Raw genomic sequence first — 18,203 nt, 5'->3', positions numbered from 1 at the left:
TTATGCCATGTGAAGGAAGAACACTGTTTGCATAGGGAAAATCCAAACTTTTTTTTCTTTGTTTATTTACATAATAAAGAAATAAACACCAGTAATAGTAGTGAAGTATATATAATGATATCATATTTTAAATCTTATGACTGTCTGATAAAATAAACAATCCTTAAAAAGAGTGATTAGGCAAATGTGAAGTGGATAATTACAGAATTCCAATTATGCAATGTGGTGACATAATATAAAGGCATAGCTTCACTGTAAAAAACTATGTCAAGAGCATGGGAAAAGACTATTCCAAGTAAAGAAAGCGTTATAGAGCAAAGACCCAATTTTCTTCATTAGTCGAAATCATTTGGTGTTATGGGTTGCCACCACTACCTATTACAATTACTCATCTGAATAATGTAAAACAAGATCACCAACTACACTGCCATGATTTTCAATTACCGTGCCAATGTGAGTACACAGGCAACCTATGAGCTTAAATAAGGATGGTAAAGGGGCGCCTTGGGTGGCTCAGTTAAGCATCTGCCTTCGGCTCAGGTGATGATCCCAGGGTCCTGGGATCAAGCCCCACATTGGGCTCCCTGCTCATCAGGGAGCCTGCTTCTCCCTCCATCTGTACTCTCTCTCTCTCTGTCAAATAAATAAAAATCTTAAAAAAAAAAAAAAAAAAGGATGGTAAAGAATTGAAGAAATGGAACTTTTCCAGACTAAGGGTTATCCAAATCCTTCTTTAGTACTTCACTTATGCTTACTGTAGAAAATTTGGGAAGAATGAAAAAAAAAAGAGAGAAGAAAATTAAAATTACCTATATCTATCTATACAACATGGTATTTTAATAAAAGGAATACTATAAATGGAACCAAGGCCTTAAAATTTCAATGTGCTTATTCATATTTCAATATGACAGTCATTCAGGAGAGGAAACACTCTGGTGACAGTGCCATGTAGGACTCTGATAAAGACTGTGCTAAGAGGAAGGGCAAAAGACAGCACAATGGGAGCAAATGCATTAAGGCTCTTTACCCCCTGTCTCTGTGGTGCTCTTCTTATTTAGGATTTTCAAAATATCTTTGGTAATCTTCTTCAACTGATGCCTCGCTTCGTCACGCTCTTTGCCCACTCCATAAAGAAGGATTGTGCGCTGGTTACATTCATGACTTGAAGATTCATCCTGAAAAACAGAAAAAAACATTTTGAAACCCTTGTTTGCAGGGGTGGGGTTGCATTTCACATCCATGAAATGCACTAACCACAGCATCTCCATGCTGGCTTGCGCTGGTGGCATCCCGCCCACCTTTCAATTCACCTCAACCTCCACTGGCAACACCCTTGTTTTTCCAGTTTGGAACTTGCTAAAGTTTAAAAAAAAAAGTGTCAACTGACCTGAAGTCTTAATAGAAGCATTTGATGTGGGCGTACCCTACAGAGTAAGTTTTGACTCTTGAAAACTTTTCATTGTTTAAAATTTGACATGGTAATAATTTCACATCATATTACATATTATCTAGTCATACGTCTTCCTTACGGAAAATGTTATTTCTTAGCAAGCTTGGTTTTCTATATATGGCATCATTAAATATTTTATATTTTTTTAAAAAATGATCTTGCTAGGACCCTCAGGTACTTTGAGGGAAAGAAAAATGTTCCATTGGCTTCCAAAATGACTGTGTGAGGTGTATGTATATTTATTTCCAAATGACAAAACGGTAAAGAAGGTAGGTCTCATTAGGTGTGAGGCAAATAACTGGAAATGCACACATGTTCTGCACCACCTTCCTCTACTGGACCACCTCCGCCCCTGCCCCACAGACACAGTAAATTCAAGCACTATTTTTCCCACAAGGGAAAAGAAATAACTTAGAGACAGCATAACAAAAACACATACATACCACTGAACACATCCTATACTCTTCCATTTTCTTCATAAAATTCCAAGCTCTGTCTCAGTACAACCCCTTTTCATAGTTTTTTGTACATGTTTGCCCATGTTAGGCACTTATCCTTCCTAACAGTATCTAATTCTAAGGAGCTTGCATGAGCAAAGACTATTTCCGAGGGAAGATTAACTGTACTGTGTTCAGAATGGCTACAAAAAAGAGCAAAAGCCTTGAGACTCGGAGTATTCTAAGCTTCGCTTGACTTATTTAAAAAATAAAACAAAACAAAAACTCTGCACTCTGCACAAAGTTGCAGCTTGCTTCTGTCCTCTTGAAATAAGAGCCTGTTTTCTCTCTCAGCTTCTGTCACTTTCCATCAGGTCACCACTTTTCTTTGCATTGATTCCTCTTCTATTACACACTCCTAGAAACACGAATTTGTAAACCCTGATGATCCATCTTGCTACCCTGTGCAGGAATAATCAGTAATGTTTCAGGTGTTCAAATTTGCTTCTTTAAAAAAGAAAAAAAAAAAAGAGCTAGGAGCAGGTATCTTCTAGAAGTTGTTATTATTTTGTATTCTGAATATCCAAATCTCCTCCGAGGTTTTAAAAGACAGATCTAATCACAGGATAAAGTCAAAACAGATAGTGATTCCCACATTTCATTGCACACCTGAATGATCTGAGCTGCTTAGTAATCTCCAATTTTTGTTGTCATTACAGAGCATTACTGATATCTTTCTTTTTTTTTGTCTGGTGGGATGTGTACATATGAGCCCTGGAAGGGAACAGGAGGAGATGGAGAAAACTGTACAAAACTCAGGCAGGGGAGGCACCTGGGTAGCTCAGTCAGTTAAGCACCTGTCTTCAGCTCAGGTCATGATCTGGGTGTTCTGGAACCCAGCCCCACGTCTGGCTCCCTGCTCAGTGGGGAGTCTGCTTCTCCCTCTCCCTCTACCCTTTCCCCTGCTGGTGCGTTCCCCCTCTCTCCCCATCCCTCAGATAAAAAATAAAATCTTATTAAAAAAAAAACAAAAAAAACCCACAACCCTCAGACAGTGCCAGTCATGTGTCCTGGCAATTGTTTTCAGTCAAACAGTTCTAATGTAAACTTCTGTGTGATGAGTGATGGAAAGAAGTCAGCAAGGTTACTGAACAACTGCTTTTAGAGTACCTACTTATGGGAAGACAAGATGCTAGGAACCCTGAGAAACGACAAATGGTCCCTGTCCAGGAGGAGCACAGATTCAGTGTCACGAAAGTAGCATTTGCAGAGCTCGTCACAGACACATCAATACTATGGCTTCACCTGTACCAGTAACAGGTAGGAGAGAGCTCAGGGTAGGACAGAGCTGTGACTCAATTCAGGTTGTGCCATTTGTGAACTCCATGGTCCTTTGAGGCTTTCTGTCCTAATAAGCCTTTCTGGGCCTCAGATTCTTCCCCTGAAAAATGGGCTAATGCCACCCTTTTAAGATTTTTGTAAGAATAACTGAGATGATGTAAACCGCTTAGCAGCATTATCAGACAGACGCCACTGCCCCACTGCTGTCCATTCAGATTTCTACAGTTCCACTTCTCACTTGCATGCACCCCAGTTCCACACTGGACTGCGTTACTCAACATTTCCTCAAGACACTGAGGGTACTTCCTTCCTTTGCTGTTGCTCCTCCTGCCACCTAAAATACTCTCGACAGGCTGCCCCTCAACGCACTAAGTGCTGTGCACAATTACAGCCTCAGGTCCCTCACTGTCACCTCAGTTAGTGAAAGCCCTCAGCACAGGAGGAGTGGGGAAGGGAGGAGAGCCTTTGGAGCACTTGCCACAGGGTAATTCACTTTTGATCTACTAGTTTAATGTCCCTCCCTGCTAGACTGTCAGTTTGTGAGGGAGAATCCCAGGTCTGTTTTATTCACATTATATTCTCCTTAGAAGGCACTAATTAGGTACTTAATATATGCTGTTAGGGATAAGAGCAATATGTTCTCTTTGGGAGGGAGGGAAGAACCAAGAGAGCAGAGATATGAAGGAGATAAATGAGCCATCAGATGACGCACACATACTCTCCATAATTAATAAGATGAATGGACAAGTGAAAGTCACAGAAGTCAGGGGACATTTAACATTGGGGGCCATCAACAGTGTCAAATGCAGTAAGAAATTACAATGGATGTTGCCTCTCTGACTTGAGTACTAAAAAAAAAAAAAAAACAAAAAACAAAAAACTACTTACGAGCCTCAAAAGAGAAGTTTCTCTAGAGTAGTAGGGGACAGAAAGCCGGAAACAGGGTTGTAGTAAGAGTAGATGGTGAAATGGTAAAGGTGAGGGAAGTAACCCACACTTACTAGTAGTTGGGCATGAAGCTTGAAAGGTGGGGGAGGAAAGATATATTAGGATAACCAACGATGTTTCAGAGAAAGGAATCTCCATGAAGGAAATCCAGTTTGGGGGGCGGGGGTAGATAACTCATAATGAAGGTAGAAAACAATGGCTGCATGTTTGGATTAACGTGGAAAGAAGACAGGGACAACTTTCGACTTACACACAGAGGAAAAAGAAAACTGGTGAGAATAATACAGGGAAATTTGGAGATAAAGAAATAAGGAAACTGAAGAATCTTGTATCAGTTCATTGGCCCTCATCTGCTCCGGGAGTTGGGCCAGAAGCAGAGCGAAGAGTTGAGAGTGAGTGGAAGAAATTAAAAAGCAAGAGCAACATGGCTTTAGCTGCAAAAGAACCACCATCAGCCTCTACATGGGGCCTGAAGACCATATTTGTGTCTGATATTAATATTTTTAGGTATATCATGATAGCTGTTACTGGTCTTCAAAGAGGAAAGGCAGAGATAGTTTAAAAGCAACTGTTTTTCACTGGCTTACAAAATTTATATCAACTTTTTGTACTTGTCAAAAATATGTCTTCAAGTAGCAATTCATACTACATGAGAACAAGGTCAACCTTAGAAAATGGACCAAATATTTCCAAAGGTATCAATGAGTTCTGCTCCTTCAACTAGGTATTAAAACCCCTCAAGCTGCATAGTTGTAAGTAATATCAATGACTGGAGATCAGTACCAAAGAATTACTCTCTTATTTATACCCTGAAGGACAGACTTGTTGGGCAGAAAAGAGAATCAACTGGACAGTCCATAGAAGTCTAGCCACCCCTCTCATGCCAGCCCGCTGTTGTGCTTAGGTTGGACAGGTCATCTCACCTATAAACTAACTTCTGAAAATTGCATCCCCAGGATCAATTTCTCTTTTTCTCCAGAAAATATCTGACACTCACAAAGACTAGTGATCAAGAAACTAGGGGGATACATGTCCAAAAAGCCCTAGAAGGCTTGTAGTACTACAGAAATTAAAATAGATCTCTTGAGCCAAATACCCTTAGAAGGAAGAACTGGAGTTAACTGAATGAAATGAAATCTCTTCTAAGTCATCACCAAAACATAAGTGATTAGAAATGTTGCCAAAACATGCGTGTGTTCATAAGATGTGATAACAGATATGAGATAATCAGAGATGTTTATTCTCCTTTTACCTCATTCATACTTCCTGGTATTTCTACAGTGCCCCAATAATCACGGAATTTCAAAATTAATAAATTAATGTTCTTTTTAAAAAGAGATTTAAAAAGGAATCCCACTCTAGATGTGCTTCCTTTTCTTCCAAACACTAAGACAAAATAGATGAAGTGAATGCAATGGTCCTCCGAATAAAACAAAATACAGCATTTCATACTTCCCAACACTCTGTAAATAAAGTGCACAGAGTACCCCACCCCAACTCCCAGAAAAGTAGTAAAAACCACATTTTAAGGGATCCCTGGGAGGCGCTGTTCGTTAAGCATCCGAATCTCAGATTTTGGCTCAGGTCGTGATCTCAAAATCATGAGATGGAGCCCCGTGTCTGGCTCCACACTCAGCACAGAGTACGCTTAAGACTCTCTCCCCGCCCCTCTGCCCCTCCCCACCGCCAGGATGTACAGGCTCTCTCAAAAAAAAATAAATAAATCTTAAAAACAAAATACTTTTTAAAAACAACAGAGTGATTGACATAAAAATTGTGCTTTAGTTCATCTATTTTTCATATAAAAATTGTGCTTTAACCTATTTAAATGAAAACTGTTCAGAGGCCTAAAAAATTATTTCTTTTAGCTTAGTCTTTCAATATGTCACTTTATTCTGTTTAGAATGAATTAACTTCAAATAAATGTTACATGAGTGATAAGCCTTGGGCAGGGGTGTAAGAAGGGAGTGACATGCATGGGGAGGCTGTGTCAGAGGAACAAGAAATTAGCAGCGTCTTCTCATTCATTACCTAAAATGGAGTAACTTCTTTAAATTCAGAAAATAGGAGACTCCTTTTATTAGATTTATATAGGAAACTTTTGTTCTACAATAGCTTATAGCCCATGGTATGGCTGAAATGACAGCTTTATCCAACAGGCTCAATGTATCCTAGGAGCACAATGCAATGAATGTCAGTGGGGTTGACCACACACACACACACACACACACACACACACACACACACACACACACAAAGTTCTCTGCTTTCAAAAGCAAAACAATCAAGCCAGGGATGACAAATAATTGGATCAACATAGCATTATCTTTTACTAACTACCCCAAACCCAGGACTCCTTACTTGTGGCATCTAATATATAACCTAAATTTCTATACTCTTAATAGGTGAAACCACTCGATTATGTAAGAACTGCCTTAAAATGCATGTATTGAAACACAACATCAACTAATGTCAAAATGACCACATTCTGAAACCATAAAATGTTACAACTAAAACAGCCTGAGACCTAATCAAATGTCTCAATTACATCTCCGTCCTCTGGCGCTAATCTGGTTCCACAAGGACCACCGGGTCCTACCAGTTCAAGACATGGCTCTCTTGAGTTCAGAGTAATCCCAGCTGAAGTAAATATTTTTCAGATGAGCAGACTACCATTAACAGATGTGGCAAAATAAGTAAACCAATTAAACCACTTACATGTAAAAATTCTGGGGTATAAATTCATTTTTCTAAGTCATCTCAATCACAGAAATAAACCAAATCAAAATTAGTCCTCTCCAATGGTAACACAGACAATTACAAACTGCACATGCTGTTCTTATTGAGACTGAAGTGCACAACTTGATCTACTTCAATTGGTAAGATAATATACTTGACCCTTGAAAAATACAGGTTTGAATTTTGTGGGTCCACTTACGTGCAGATTTTATCAATAAATACAGTAAGTACTATAAATGTATTTTCTCTTAAGATATTCTTAATAACATCTTCCTCTAGCTTATTTTATTGTAATACACTATATAACACATATAACATACAAAATACATGTTAATCAACTGCTTACATTATCAGTAATTCCACCAACAATGGGCTACTAATAGGTTTTTGGAAAAGTCAAAAGTTATATGCATATATCAACGAAACATCAATTTCAAACTTAAAAAAAAAATTAAGTTCTGTGCAAATTTTCAACTACTATAGCCCCTAACCCCCATGTTGTTCAAGGGTTAACAGTGTACTTTTATAATCTGAAAGGCTTCTCACCTAAAGATTTTAGTCACTTTCAGAGTCAAGTGGCCTACAGATAGGTATGGTTCTAAGTGAAAGTCAAAGGCCAGTTCATTTAGACCAAGAGCTGGAAGCTTTCATTCACCCCTCAAATCCCTAGTCATAGCCTTCTAGGAATTTGGAAACAAATTCTTCAGAAAGTAGTACGATTTCTGTATCCTAAAGTAGTGTTCATTTATATGGCATATTAATCTGTTGAAATCAATCATGATTTTTTTTTCACAAGCCTTGTTTCATATGAAATCTTAAAAATACTTCATAAACATCCTTTAGACTAAAGTTTACAATTTGCTGTACCGGCAAGTATGACTTCTATTTTCTTGAAAAGAATACGACTATTTCATTCATGACATTTACCTCTCGCTCCTGGGCCTCAGGGCGGGGAAGGGGGCTTGTGCAGACTGTGAGATGAGGAGGATTTCTACAGCACAATGGTTACAAATGTAGGCTCTGAGATCAGACGTCATGGGTTAGCATGGGGTCTCTAACTTCACTGCTCTGCTCCTCAGTTTCCATCATGCAGAGAATGGAAATAGTACGAAATAATACTCTTCAGAGAGTAACTGAGATCGTAAAATAAGTCATGACAATATAAGGGGTCAAATGTTGGCTATTATTATTCTGAAGTGTACATAGGCATAAAAGTGTTTTCCAAAAGTATAATTTTGTGTCTCCAAACCAACTAACAACTATTAAAATTTGTTAACTGCAATAAATTTCAAAACAAAAATAACTTAAAACTACCCACTTTTCCAGGGCACCTGGGTGGCTCAGTCAATTGAGCAATCTACTCTGGTTTTGGCTCAGGTCACGAGATCAAACCCAACAGCTGGCTCCATGTTCAGCATGGACTCCGCTTGAGATTCTCTCTCCCTCTGCCCTGCCCCTGCGTGCTCTCTCTCTCTTGCTCTAAATAAATAAATAGATAAAATCTTTTAAAAAAAGAAAAAAGAAAAGAATATCCACTTTTCCAAGAGTTTAATATCAACCTCTAGATGACTAACAGATCGGGATCATTATGTGACTGAATGTCTGACTGAAATTACTCAAATTTATAGCTTAACTACAAACTCTCAATGCCAACAAAATTCTCAGGGCAGTGTAAATCCATAATCTTCAAACTTCACTGTGCATGAGCTTCACTTGGAAGTTGGATTTCATTAAAGTATAGCTAAGAGGTACACCCCGAGTTTCTGAGTCACTGGAGCCAGGTTCATGCCCAAGAATGTGCATTTGTCACAACTTCTTAGCCGATGCTGAGCTGCTATTCTGCTCTTTGAAAATTGGTATCAAAGATGATTTAAACACATGCAGCGACAGACAGACTCAAAACTCCAAAGAAAGAAGTAACCAAAATCCAGTAGATTCACCCAAGTGGATCTACTAGAAACAAAAGAACATTATAGTTTGAAATACTGTATGTGTCTGTGTGAGCACCAAAAACAGTATTTACATAAAGGCATTAATGAAACAGGGATCCCTTTATTTAATGATATATTCCCCCCAAACCAAAGCAAGGTTACAAAAAAATTGTTTATATTTAAATCCTATTTAAGAAAAGCACGAAAGACACTTTATATAATAAGTCTGGCAAAGGAGACAACTGTTTTTCTTTTTTAATGTAATTTTGGAATCTTAAAATTTATAATGAGAGGAAACTGTTTCACGTACAAAGACTTGATCAAACACAGATTTAAAATAATAACATTATTAACCAGGAAAAAAACAAGGAGCAAGAGACTTAACATCCGTAACAAGCACACATTTCGAGTTAATGTAATTACCTGTTATAAGGCAATATATCACCCAGCTTAAGCACGGTATGTTTTCAGGTAAATAATCATCTGAGAAAGCAAGCCTGCAACCTCTCCAGGAAGCAGACTTCAAAAAGCTTGATCTCAACATGGATTTATCATGTGCATGAACAATAACGAAAAGAACTCATAAAGCATCAAAGTCTATGGCAGGTTTCAGCAAAAAGCAGCAAGATTTTAAAATTGCTTCTTAAAAGATGAATTCTTACCCACCCTGCCCCACATTTCCCGGGGAAATAAAAGCAGAAGTCCTAAAAGGGGCCAGACGGAAATACACTGTCTGCACAGCTTTGAGTCCAGGGCATTGGAAGGTAATTTCTGACTGTGAAGTCCTCTCTTCCTCTCTTTCTCTCTAGAACACTCAAGATTTACTGATGAAAACTCAGCAGATACTCGATCATAAGGAGTTATAACAACTAAACTAAGACATTGAAAGGAAAATACCAGATGCCACTCTGCAGGACATATTAAACGCCACTTAATGGATACATTTAAATCCTCCTGAATCAACAGAGTAACCAGGTAACTTTATATCTAAAAGTATTTGACAAATCTGTGTGTTTACAGGATGATAGGTGTGTACATGTTTGTCAAGTTTTCTTAAAATTAGAAACCTTTAATAATAATTGATACCAATTCATGTACTTATTTGGAATAAAATTTAAAATACAAGCTGTATTAATGCTGTTAGAGACAACCACTAACTTCTTCATTAAATACAAACACACACAAAACATGGAAATAAAATATAAATGGTCTTATTTTACCTCAAGTGGAAAGTGAGCCTTAAATATAGACAGATGGAGGTGATACTCTTGATATCAAGACTACTCATTAAATAAGATACAGTCCATGCAAAATTAGCATTCCCAACGCATCATTTCCAAAAATATCAGAGAATGCACAAAATAGAGTAAACCGCAGTAGCAAGGAAGCTTAAAATCTACCATCTTATCTCAATCTGATACTGAATTTTCTTTAGTATTTTTTTTTAACTTAAACTGGGGAGGAGGTGGTGAAATTGAAGTCACAATTGTGACATGAATCTTTTATTTTCAATAATTAGACAATGAAATATTACATTTGTGGGGATTTAGTATTATCTTTACTTGCCATACTTTAGTCTTTCATGTGGACTTTTAAAAAAAAATTTGGGTATGTATGGGGGCGCCTGGGTGGCACAGCGGTTAAGCGTCTGCCTTCGGCTCAGGGCGTGATCCCGGCGTTATGGGATCGAGCCCCACATCAGGCTCCTCCGCCATGAACCTGCTTCTTCCTCTCCCACTCCCCCTGCTTGTGTTCCCTCTCTCGCTGGCTGTCTCTATCTCTGTTGAATAAATAAATAAAATCTTTTTTAAAAATAAATAAATAAATAATAAAAAAAAATAAAAAATTTGGGTATGTATGAACATCACCAGGTCTTATATTTAGGAATAATACTGATACAGAATCAATTCCATTTGCCATCGATGAAATAAAAACATTACAAATTTCATTTTAAATTTCAAAACTTAGATGCAAGATAATGTATTCAAGTAAAGTGTTAGTTTTCTTTTATAGCCACCGGTTGTGGTATAATAACCTAGGGAACCAGACACGGATGTGGTTTTCATATTTTATTTTAGCTATGATTATATACTCTATATACCTGGAAAGTATGCCCCGGCTGTTTTGAAGAACACCACTTGATGACCACTTCATTTTGTTTACTGTTTTTTTTTTTAATTGAATGATATTCAACAAAATGTATGTAAAAACTTCAAATATATGTGCAAAGTCAGAAGTAAGATATATGTGGGTTAAAGTATTTGAGCTAAAGAATGAGTCTGAGGCTGACTGGATAACTGAGCAATATGCAGGCAGAAATATCTTCCAATTATAAAGTTTTATATCTGATTTAATATTTAACAAAAATTCTCTACAAGTGATTTTATACAAATTTCTTCCCACTTTTTAATAGCCAATTATGAGTCACTTCTCCTTAGAACACTTTGATGGTATCAGAGCAAATGAAGGCCGGGAATAATGAGAATGCAGGGAAAGTGACTGTGAATAGAAACAAAAAAGCTCAATGGCATGGAAATGAAGCTGGAAAGGAATAAAGGCACAGTCCATGTTTCTCTTCCCATTTCTATACACTGTGCGCATTTGCCTAACAAAACGTCCTTTAAGAGGCAAACATTTAGCAAATGAGAAATACAAAGTATCTATACCTTCATATAACATACTTCAGACCATTTTATTTGGTATTTGCCACAATTAAGTATGCTGAGATTCAATTTTCTGTATTCTTACTGTCACAATAAGGATCAGAAACTTCAATTTTTAGAGAAGACTGTCCAGAAAAGTTACACAGAGAGCACCTGGGTAGCTCGGTAGGTTAAGCATCTGCCTTGGGCTCGCATTGGGCTCCCTGCTCAGTGGGGAGTCTGCTTCTCCCTCTGCCCCTCCCCTTGCCCTTATGCTCCCCCTCCAGCTCTCTTGCTCTCTCTCAAATAAATATATAACATTTAAAAAAAAAAAGTTACACAAAATCAACAGTCTGGGACTGAAAATAATAATCCTTACTCTCCTCCCTTAGGCAGCAAAGAAGAAACACAAGCCATGGACAACCTCACCTCTGTGGCTGGGAATGGCAGCCTGTGCGCCAGAGATTACAAGATCACCCAGGTCCTCTTCCCGCTCCTCTACACTGTCCTGTTTTTTGTTGGACTCATCACAAACAGCCTGGCAATGAGGATTTTCTTTCAAATCCGCAGTAAATCCAACTTCATTATTTTTCTTAAGAACACAGTCATTTCTGATCTTCTCATGATTCTGACTTTTCCATTCAAAATTCTCAGTGACGCCAAACTGGGAACAGGACCACTGAGAACCTTTGTGTGCCAAGTGACCTCTGTCATATTTTATTTCACAATGTACATCAGTATTTCATTCCTAGGACTCATAACTATTGATCGCTACCAGAAAACCACCAGGCCATTTAAGATGTCCAACCCCAACAATCTCTTGGGGGCTAAAATTCTCTCCGTTGTAATTTGGGCATTCATGTTCTTACTCTCTTTGCCCAACATGATTCTGACCAACAGGAGGCCGAGAGACAAAAATGTGAAGAAATGCTCTTTCCTCAAATCAGAGTTTGGTCTGGTCTGGCATGAAATAGTCAATTACATCTGTCAAGTGATTTTCTGGATTAATTTTTTAATTGTCATTGTATGTTATACACTCATTACAAAAGAACTGTACAGGTCATATGTGAGAACGAGGGGCGTAGGCAAAGTCCCCAAGAAAAAGGTAAACATCAAAGTTTTCATTATCATCGCTGTATTTTTTATTTGCTTTGTTCCTTTCCATTTTGCCCGCATTCCCTACACCCTGAGCCAAACCCGGGATGTCTTTGACTGCTCTGCTGAAAATACTCTGTTTTATGTTAAAGAGAGCACACTTTGGTTAACTTCCTTAAATGCATGCCTGGATCCATTCATCTACTTTTTCCTTTGCAAGTCCTTCAAAAATTCCTTGGTGAGTATGCTGAGGTGCACCGATTCTGCCACATCTCCATCCCAACAAAACAGGAAAAAAGAACAGGATGGTGGTGACCCAAGCGAAGAGACTCCGATGTAAACCACCTGAGGTAATATTTCAATCTATTAGTGTTTGGAACATCGAAAAGGAGAGCTCTGTGTAAAAATACTAATTGTAAGTGGCGTAACAGTGACTCTCTGAACAAGTAGCAGAAAACAACAGAATTGTCATTTACTTGTCTGGTATTAAAAGCTATCTTAAAATGCAGAAAAAGAAACCTACCATGTAGATGTGTAGCAAAACAAGCTGTATCTAATCATGGTGACAAGCCAAGCTGCGCAGAAGTCATGATGTGGAGTGCTGGCAAAGTGGGTGACCATACAATACCTACTGTAATTTAACTACGTTATTGAACACAATGTAATTATCAAGTTAGAACCAACTAAGGAAGAATGATAAACCTGATAAAAAGCGTCTGACTGAAAATTATACTAAGATGTACATACACCCCAGCCCCTAAATGCTGATCTACTGTGATACTCATTATAAAAATTTAAGTGGGACACCTTACAAAGAATATTAACTACTAACTTACTATCAGCAAAAGCCTAAGAAATTTAAACTAACTGAAATGGTAATTCGACTGAATGTTTTTAACTTTCATTAAAAAGACAGAAGTTTAAAAATACTTTTCCAATAAAAAGAACAGAAATAGCAAAGTTATTAAGTTATTTTTATGACATTCTAATACCAAAAAACTGAGTATTTCCTTGATGCTAGAGAAACCAGTTTTATTAATGGTACAATGCCATCATTGCCACTTACCTTTATTAACTAGCTTCCAGAAACTACCTGCTACTTTGTTAATGAATATTTGCTTCAGTGAGAAAAACAAATGTGATCATGTGGTTGCAAAGCATAACTATTAACAGAAAAGTGGTTAAAGTGTTTGTAATTACTGGTTTGTCACTTGTGTGTAATAAAAAAAATGTATATTAAACTCTAAATCACACTTTGTTGGAATTTCTTTGTTCAAAGACATTAGATACCATGACTCATCTTTTATATACTCCTATGTTAAACATCAAACCCATTTAATAAAGGATAACTGTAAAAACTGTTTTATGACATGTTATTGGGCAAAGTCTCTATTGAGGGTGACATAACACATCAATTAGTTCATAAGTAAATGATAATGATGTATGATTCTACACAAGCCATAGTCACTATTTTTAATATAAACAAAATGTATAACACACTTAGAAGGTGACATTATTTATCTCAATTATTTATGATCCCCAGAGGTGATTCTCAAATGTAAGGCATGGATACCAATATCAAAATATGATGAGAAGGGGGGAAAAAGGGGATGAGTTGCAATATAAGGAAGTTCACTGAACTTCAGTATTAATTGATTTTTATCTAAATCCTCCACAATTTCTGCTGACCTAAATATCAGTGCAAAGTTGAACTCACTCAACTTTCTAAATGATATCTATTCTCGAGTGGCTGCATTTACTTCCCTGGCACTTCTACAAGCAAGCAATGAATGCTAGTGGCAATGCACAAAGAGGAATGCTTCAAAAAAGATGCATATTCTACATTCTGCTAGTCTAATTCTTGCCATGTAGACTAATGCCATTCACCCTAACATCACGCGTGTAAGTGTGCACATTCTGTAAGAACAGCAGGATAGTTAAGATGGAAGAAAACTAGAGATCAATGCATCTGATCTTATTTTGCATATGAGAAAAATGAAGGGCAGATCCACCCCTCAACCCATCCCGGTCAGGGGGTAGAGAGTGGGTTAAAACTGACACCACGATGCCATGACCACATGAATTGCTGGGAGACTGCAGAGCGGGCAAAGACTTTCCCAAATAATCTCTCCCTTTGGATTAAATTAATTCACTGCAAGGACAATTACCTTAAGACAAAGAAAAAAACCAGAAATGCCAATGGTATTACAGTATTTTTGTAAAACAATTGTAAAGTGTTTAGAATTACCTATGTTTTTAAATATAATATGAAAATTTTATATTAAACTCTAAATCTCACTTTGTTGGGAATTCCTTATTCAAAGACATTAGACAGCATACACTACTGTATCAAAAATCAAATTGAATCCACTCAAGACGGACTGAGACATCAGTATTTACAGAGTACTCATGATACCCAGAGTATGTCACTATTTCCAGGTTTAAGAACTTTAATACACATAGTAAATTCCAGATTTCACAATTAAAAAAAAAAAAGTGAAGCCAAATTCGGTTGACTCAGGTACAGAAGTTGAAAAGTTCGAAGGTGAGACAAACAAAATGTAGTCTTGCCAACAGCCTTAGTAGCTAACAAGTCCTAAGGCTGCTGGTTAGTGGCAGGTTTTTGCAGTGGTTTTTATAGAAACAGTCTAAAGCAGGTGGGTCAAACTATCATCTGCAAGCCAAACCTTGTCCAGCCCCTGTTTTTGTATAGCCTGTGACCTAAGAATGGTTTTTACATTTTCAAATGTAACAGGAAAAATATTAGAATAAAATTACATGTTGCATTAAAGTTATATGAAATTCCAGTTTCAGGGTCCATAGTAAAGTTTATTAGAACTCAGCCACACGCACTCAGGTTTTATCCATGATTGGTTACCTGCTCCAGCAATAGGGTTGAGCCGTTGTGTTGTGATGAAGACTGCACGGCTGCGAAGCCTAAATATTTACTAAGTGGCTCTTTAGAAAAGAAGATTGACAACCTCTGGACCAGAACCCTAAAAACAAGGAGAAAATATCCAGAAAAAGAACCCACTATTCATACATCTAGGTGTTTCAGCAGCTTTACCCTGAAAACTAGAGATTCCAGATCTAGGCGATCTCTGCTGACTGGTGATTCCCAAAGTGAGATGACAATATGCCAGTTGGAACTAAACATGTAGAAATGCACTTACAAGTCAGTAAATAAAGAGAAACAGCCTGATTTTTTTAAATGGGAAAAGGACATAAAATATCAATTTCCAAGGGAAATACAGATGGACAATAAAAATATGAAAAAATATATACTCTAAAAAGCAAATACATTTACATTTAAATTACATGGACTTTTTTCACCTGTAAGCTTAGAATTGCTTTAGAAGATTTTTATAACAGTGTTGGAAGGAAGAATCCCACTCAGTGAGACTGTAAATTGGTACAATCTTTCCGGAAAGCTATCTGAAAATATCATTCCACATTTTGCTGCACAGCTTTGGTCCAGCAATCCCACTTCCAGGATATTTTCTACAAATATGTTGAAACAACTATGCAAAAATATATGGACATATATGTGCCCTACAGTACTGCTTCTAATAGAGAAAAACTTGGAAAAAAGAAAAAACACGAAATGCCAATCAGTAATGGCTTAACCAAACTTTATATAATGGTAACTTTATATAACCTTTTTTAAAAAATAGGTAAATATTCATGGACAGACATGAAAAGGAAACAAAGATCTGATATGTCAATAAATGTAAATATATATATTTGCTGACAATTGGTAAGCATCTGTAAGGGGAGATTAACTTTCACTTTCTACTATACACATGCTTATATTTGAATTCTTCAAACTTGTTTTCCTTTTATAATAAAAAGATGAAACTAGATAATAATATGTTTCAGGTAATACTATGACTTCATTGCCTGTTTCCACTCACATGTAGAGAGATTTTCTAATACTGATTCTACTTATAGACACTTCTATATGTAATGTTAAACTACATAACTTATTTTAACTTATTATTATTTCCACTTTCAGTTAATCCAGTGTGGAATTTTTTTAAACAATTTCATATCATCTGAGAAAGTACCGTGCTATGATCTGATGGGAAGTAAAAGGCTCTTTTTGTAGGAGTTCCCACTATGACTTTCATTCCAAATCAAGACAAATACTTCCTCATCTTTTCAGATATTATTTAGATGGTACTGGTTAGCCACATCAACAGGAACCTTTGGACTGTTAATTCTGATCCAAAGGAAAATCCCAAAAGAGACTGCAAATGGAAAAAATCGTTTATTGCCATTTGGCAGGCTTCTAATTTCTATGAGCTTTCAATGTATCTTCTTTAATTCTCTTGGGATCATACCACTTGGAACCATTTTATATTTTCAACCACAAACTTCACCTTAAGGAAAAAAGTTTCACAAATCCATTAAACTTTAAAGTTGATTGTTACTCCTCACTCATCAATCAGTAATACAAAGCTCAGAAACTCTAGAATCTAGTAAACAATTTCAGTTCACCCTATCTGTGGTTTCTCAAAGTTGGGAGCATGACGTAATGAGCATGAGTATGGCCTCTGAACCAGACTATGAGGGTTTGAAGTTGGCCTGCTTAACTGCTGTGCCTCAATTTTCTTATCTGTAAAATGGGATCATCTCTGAGGATTTTTGTTTAGAAAAGTAAATAAGATCATATTATCATGTAAAGCAGTATAGTCACTAGCTATACTGATTTTATTGGTTTTGACTATATATAGGATTTAAAATTTGGTTTCTTCCCATTTGGCAAGCTTCTAGTTTCTGGGATCTTTCATTTCATCTTTGATTTTTCCCCACCCGACTTTTGTGAGCTATCCCCAAAGGTATACATGGTATCCCAGTTTTCTTCTAACTTCATTCAATAAGAAACATACCAACACCTGCCACGTGACATGCATTAGTCTACGCACTTGGTAAATCTTCACTCATTTCATTTCCTTAACAACCCAACAAAGTAGATATTATTCTTTATTTTCATTGTAAGGAGAAGGCAACAGTTTCCTAGAAAATATAAGTAACTTGCCCAAGGTCACAAGAAAATAAGAGCTGCAACAAGAAATTGAACCCAGGCACTCTGGCTCCTGAGACAGTGCTCCTATCTGCTCTGCTGGTCAGCCTCTCAGACATGCCAACAAGGGCAAAAGATACCACCCCCCTCGAGGCGGGGGTGGGACAAGCATTGCTGTCAATCAAGGGAAAGTCAACTAATACATGTTAAGCACATGGACATACAGGAATGTGTGGTCTCTTGGGTATTTAGTATGGTCAAACATTTTGAAACTTGCCACATTTAAAAGAACACATTCCATAACTTTAGAAATGGGCACCGTTAAGTCAGTTCCTCTTTTGAAAGTTTCCCACACTTGGCCATTTTGAAAGTTGACCAAAATGTGATTTCCAGTTTTCATATTATGAAATTATCTTGTACAGCATTTCCTTATTTAAACTGAAACTATTCCAAACCTCCATCTAGATAATGGTTTTGGAGATTTCGGGAAATTTATACTTAATTATGTAGGTCAAATACTTCTACTTAAAAAGTAAAAATGGTTTGTTATTTTTCCTCTACTGAAGCAAGGAGATATATGTTTAAATTACATTC

The 18,203-nt window shown here is 37.1% G+C and overlaps 2 protein-coding genes across 12 annotated transcripts in view; one reads left to right on the top strand and one right to left on the bottom strand.

Moving 5' to 3' along the window:
* The window catches only part of P2RY12 (purinergic receptor P2Y12), a 45,255-nt gene extending 31,311 nt beyond the window's left edge, over positions 1-13,944 (top strand). The window contains exons 1-3 of one of the 2 annotated variants that reach the window (XM_045812653.2): positions 1,295-1,431; positions 9,656-9,821; positions 11,881-13,944. In XM_045812653.2, the coding sequence (XP_045668609.1) occupies positions 11,904-12,923 (1,020 nt within the window). In that variant the 5' untranslated portion in view covers positions 1,295-1,431; positions 9,656-9,821; positions 11,881-11,903 and the 3' untranslated portion in view covers positions 12,924-13,944. Of the gene's footprint in view, positions 1-1,294; positions 1,432-9,655; positions 9,822-11,880 lie in introns of those variants that run through there. The other variant, XM_045812663.2, reaches the window with a different exon arrangement.
* The window catches only part of MED12L (mediator complex subunit 12L), a 318,600-nt gene that overhangs the window by 76,349 nt on the left and 224,048 nt on the right, over positions 1-18,203 (bottom strand). For all 10 annotated transcript variants that reach the window (XM_045812551.2, XM_087870287.1, XM_045812561.2 and 7 more), the window contains one exon: positions 1,028-1,175. In XM_045812551.2, the coding sequence (XP_045668507.2) occupies positions 1,028-1,175 (148 nt within the window). The remainder of the gene's footprint in view (positions 1-1,027; positions 1,176-18,203) is intronic.

Source organism: Ursus americanus, chromosome 20, assembly GCF_024610735.1.
Source record: "Ursus americanus isolate L20-20 chromosome 20, mUrsAme1.1.p, whole genome shotgun sequence".
Classification (NCBI taxonomy): domain Eukaryota; kingdom Metazoa; phylum Chordata; class Mammalia; order Carnivora; family Ursidae; genus Ursus; species Ursus americanus.
This window is presented reverse-complemented; position numbering and strand designations above follow the sequence as displayed.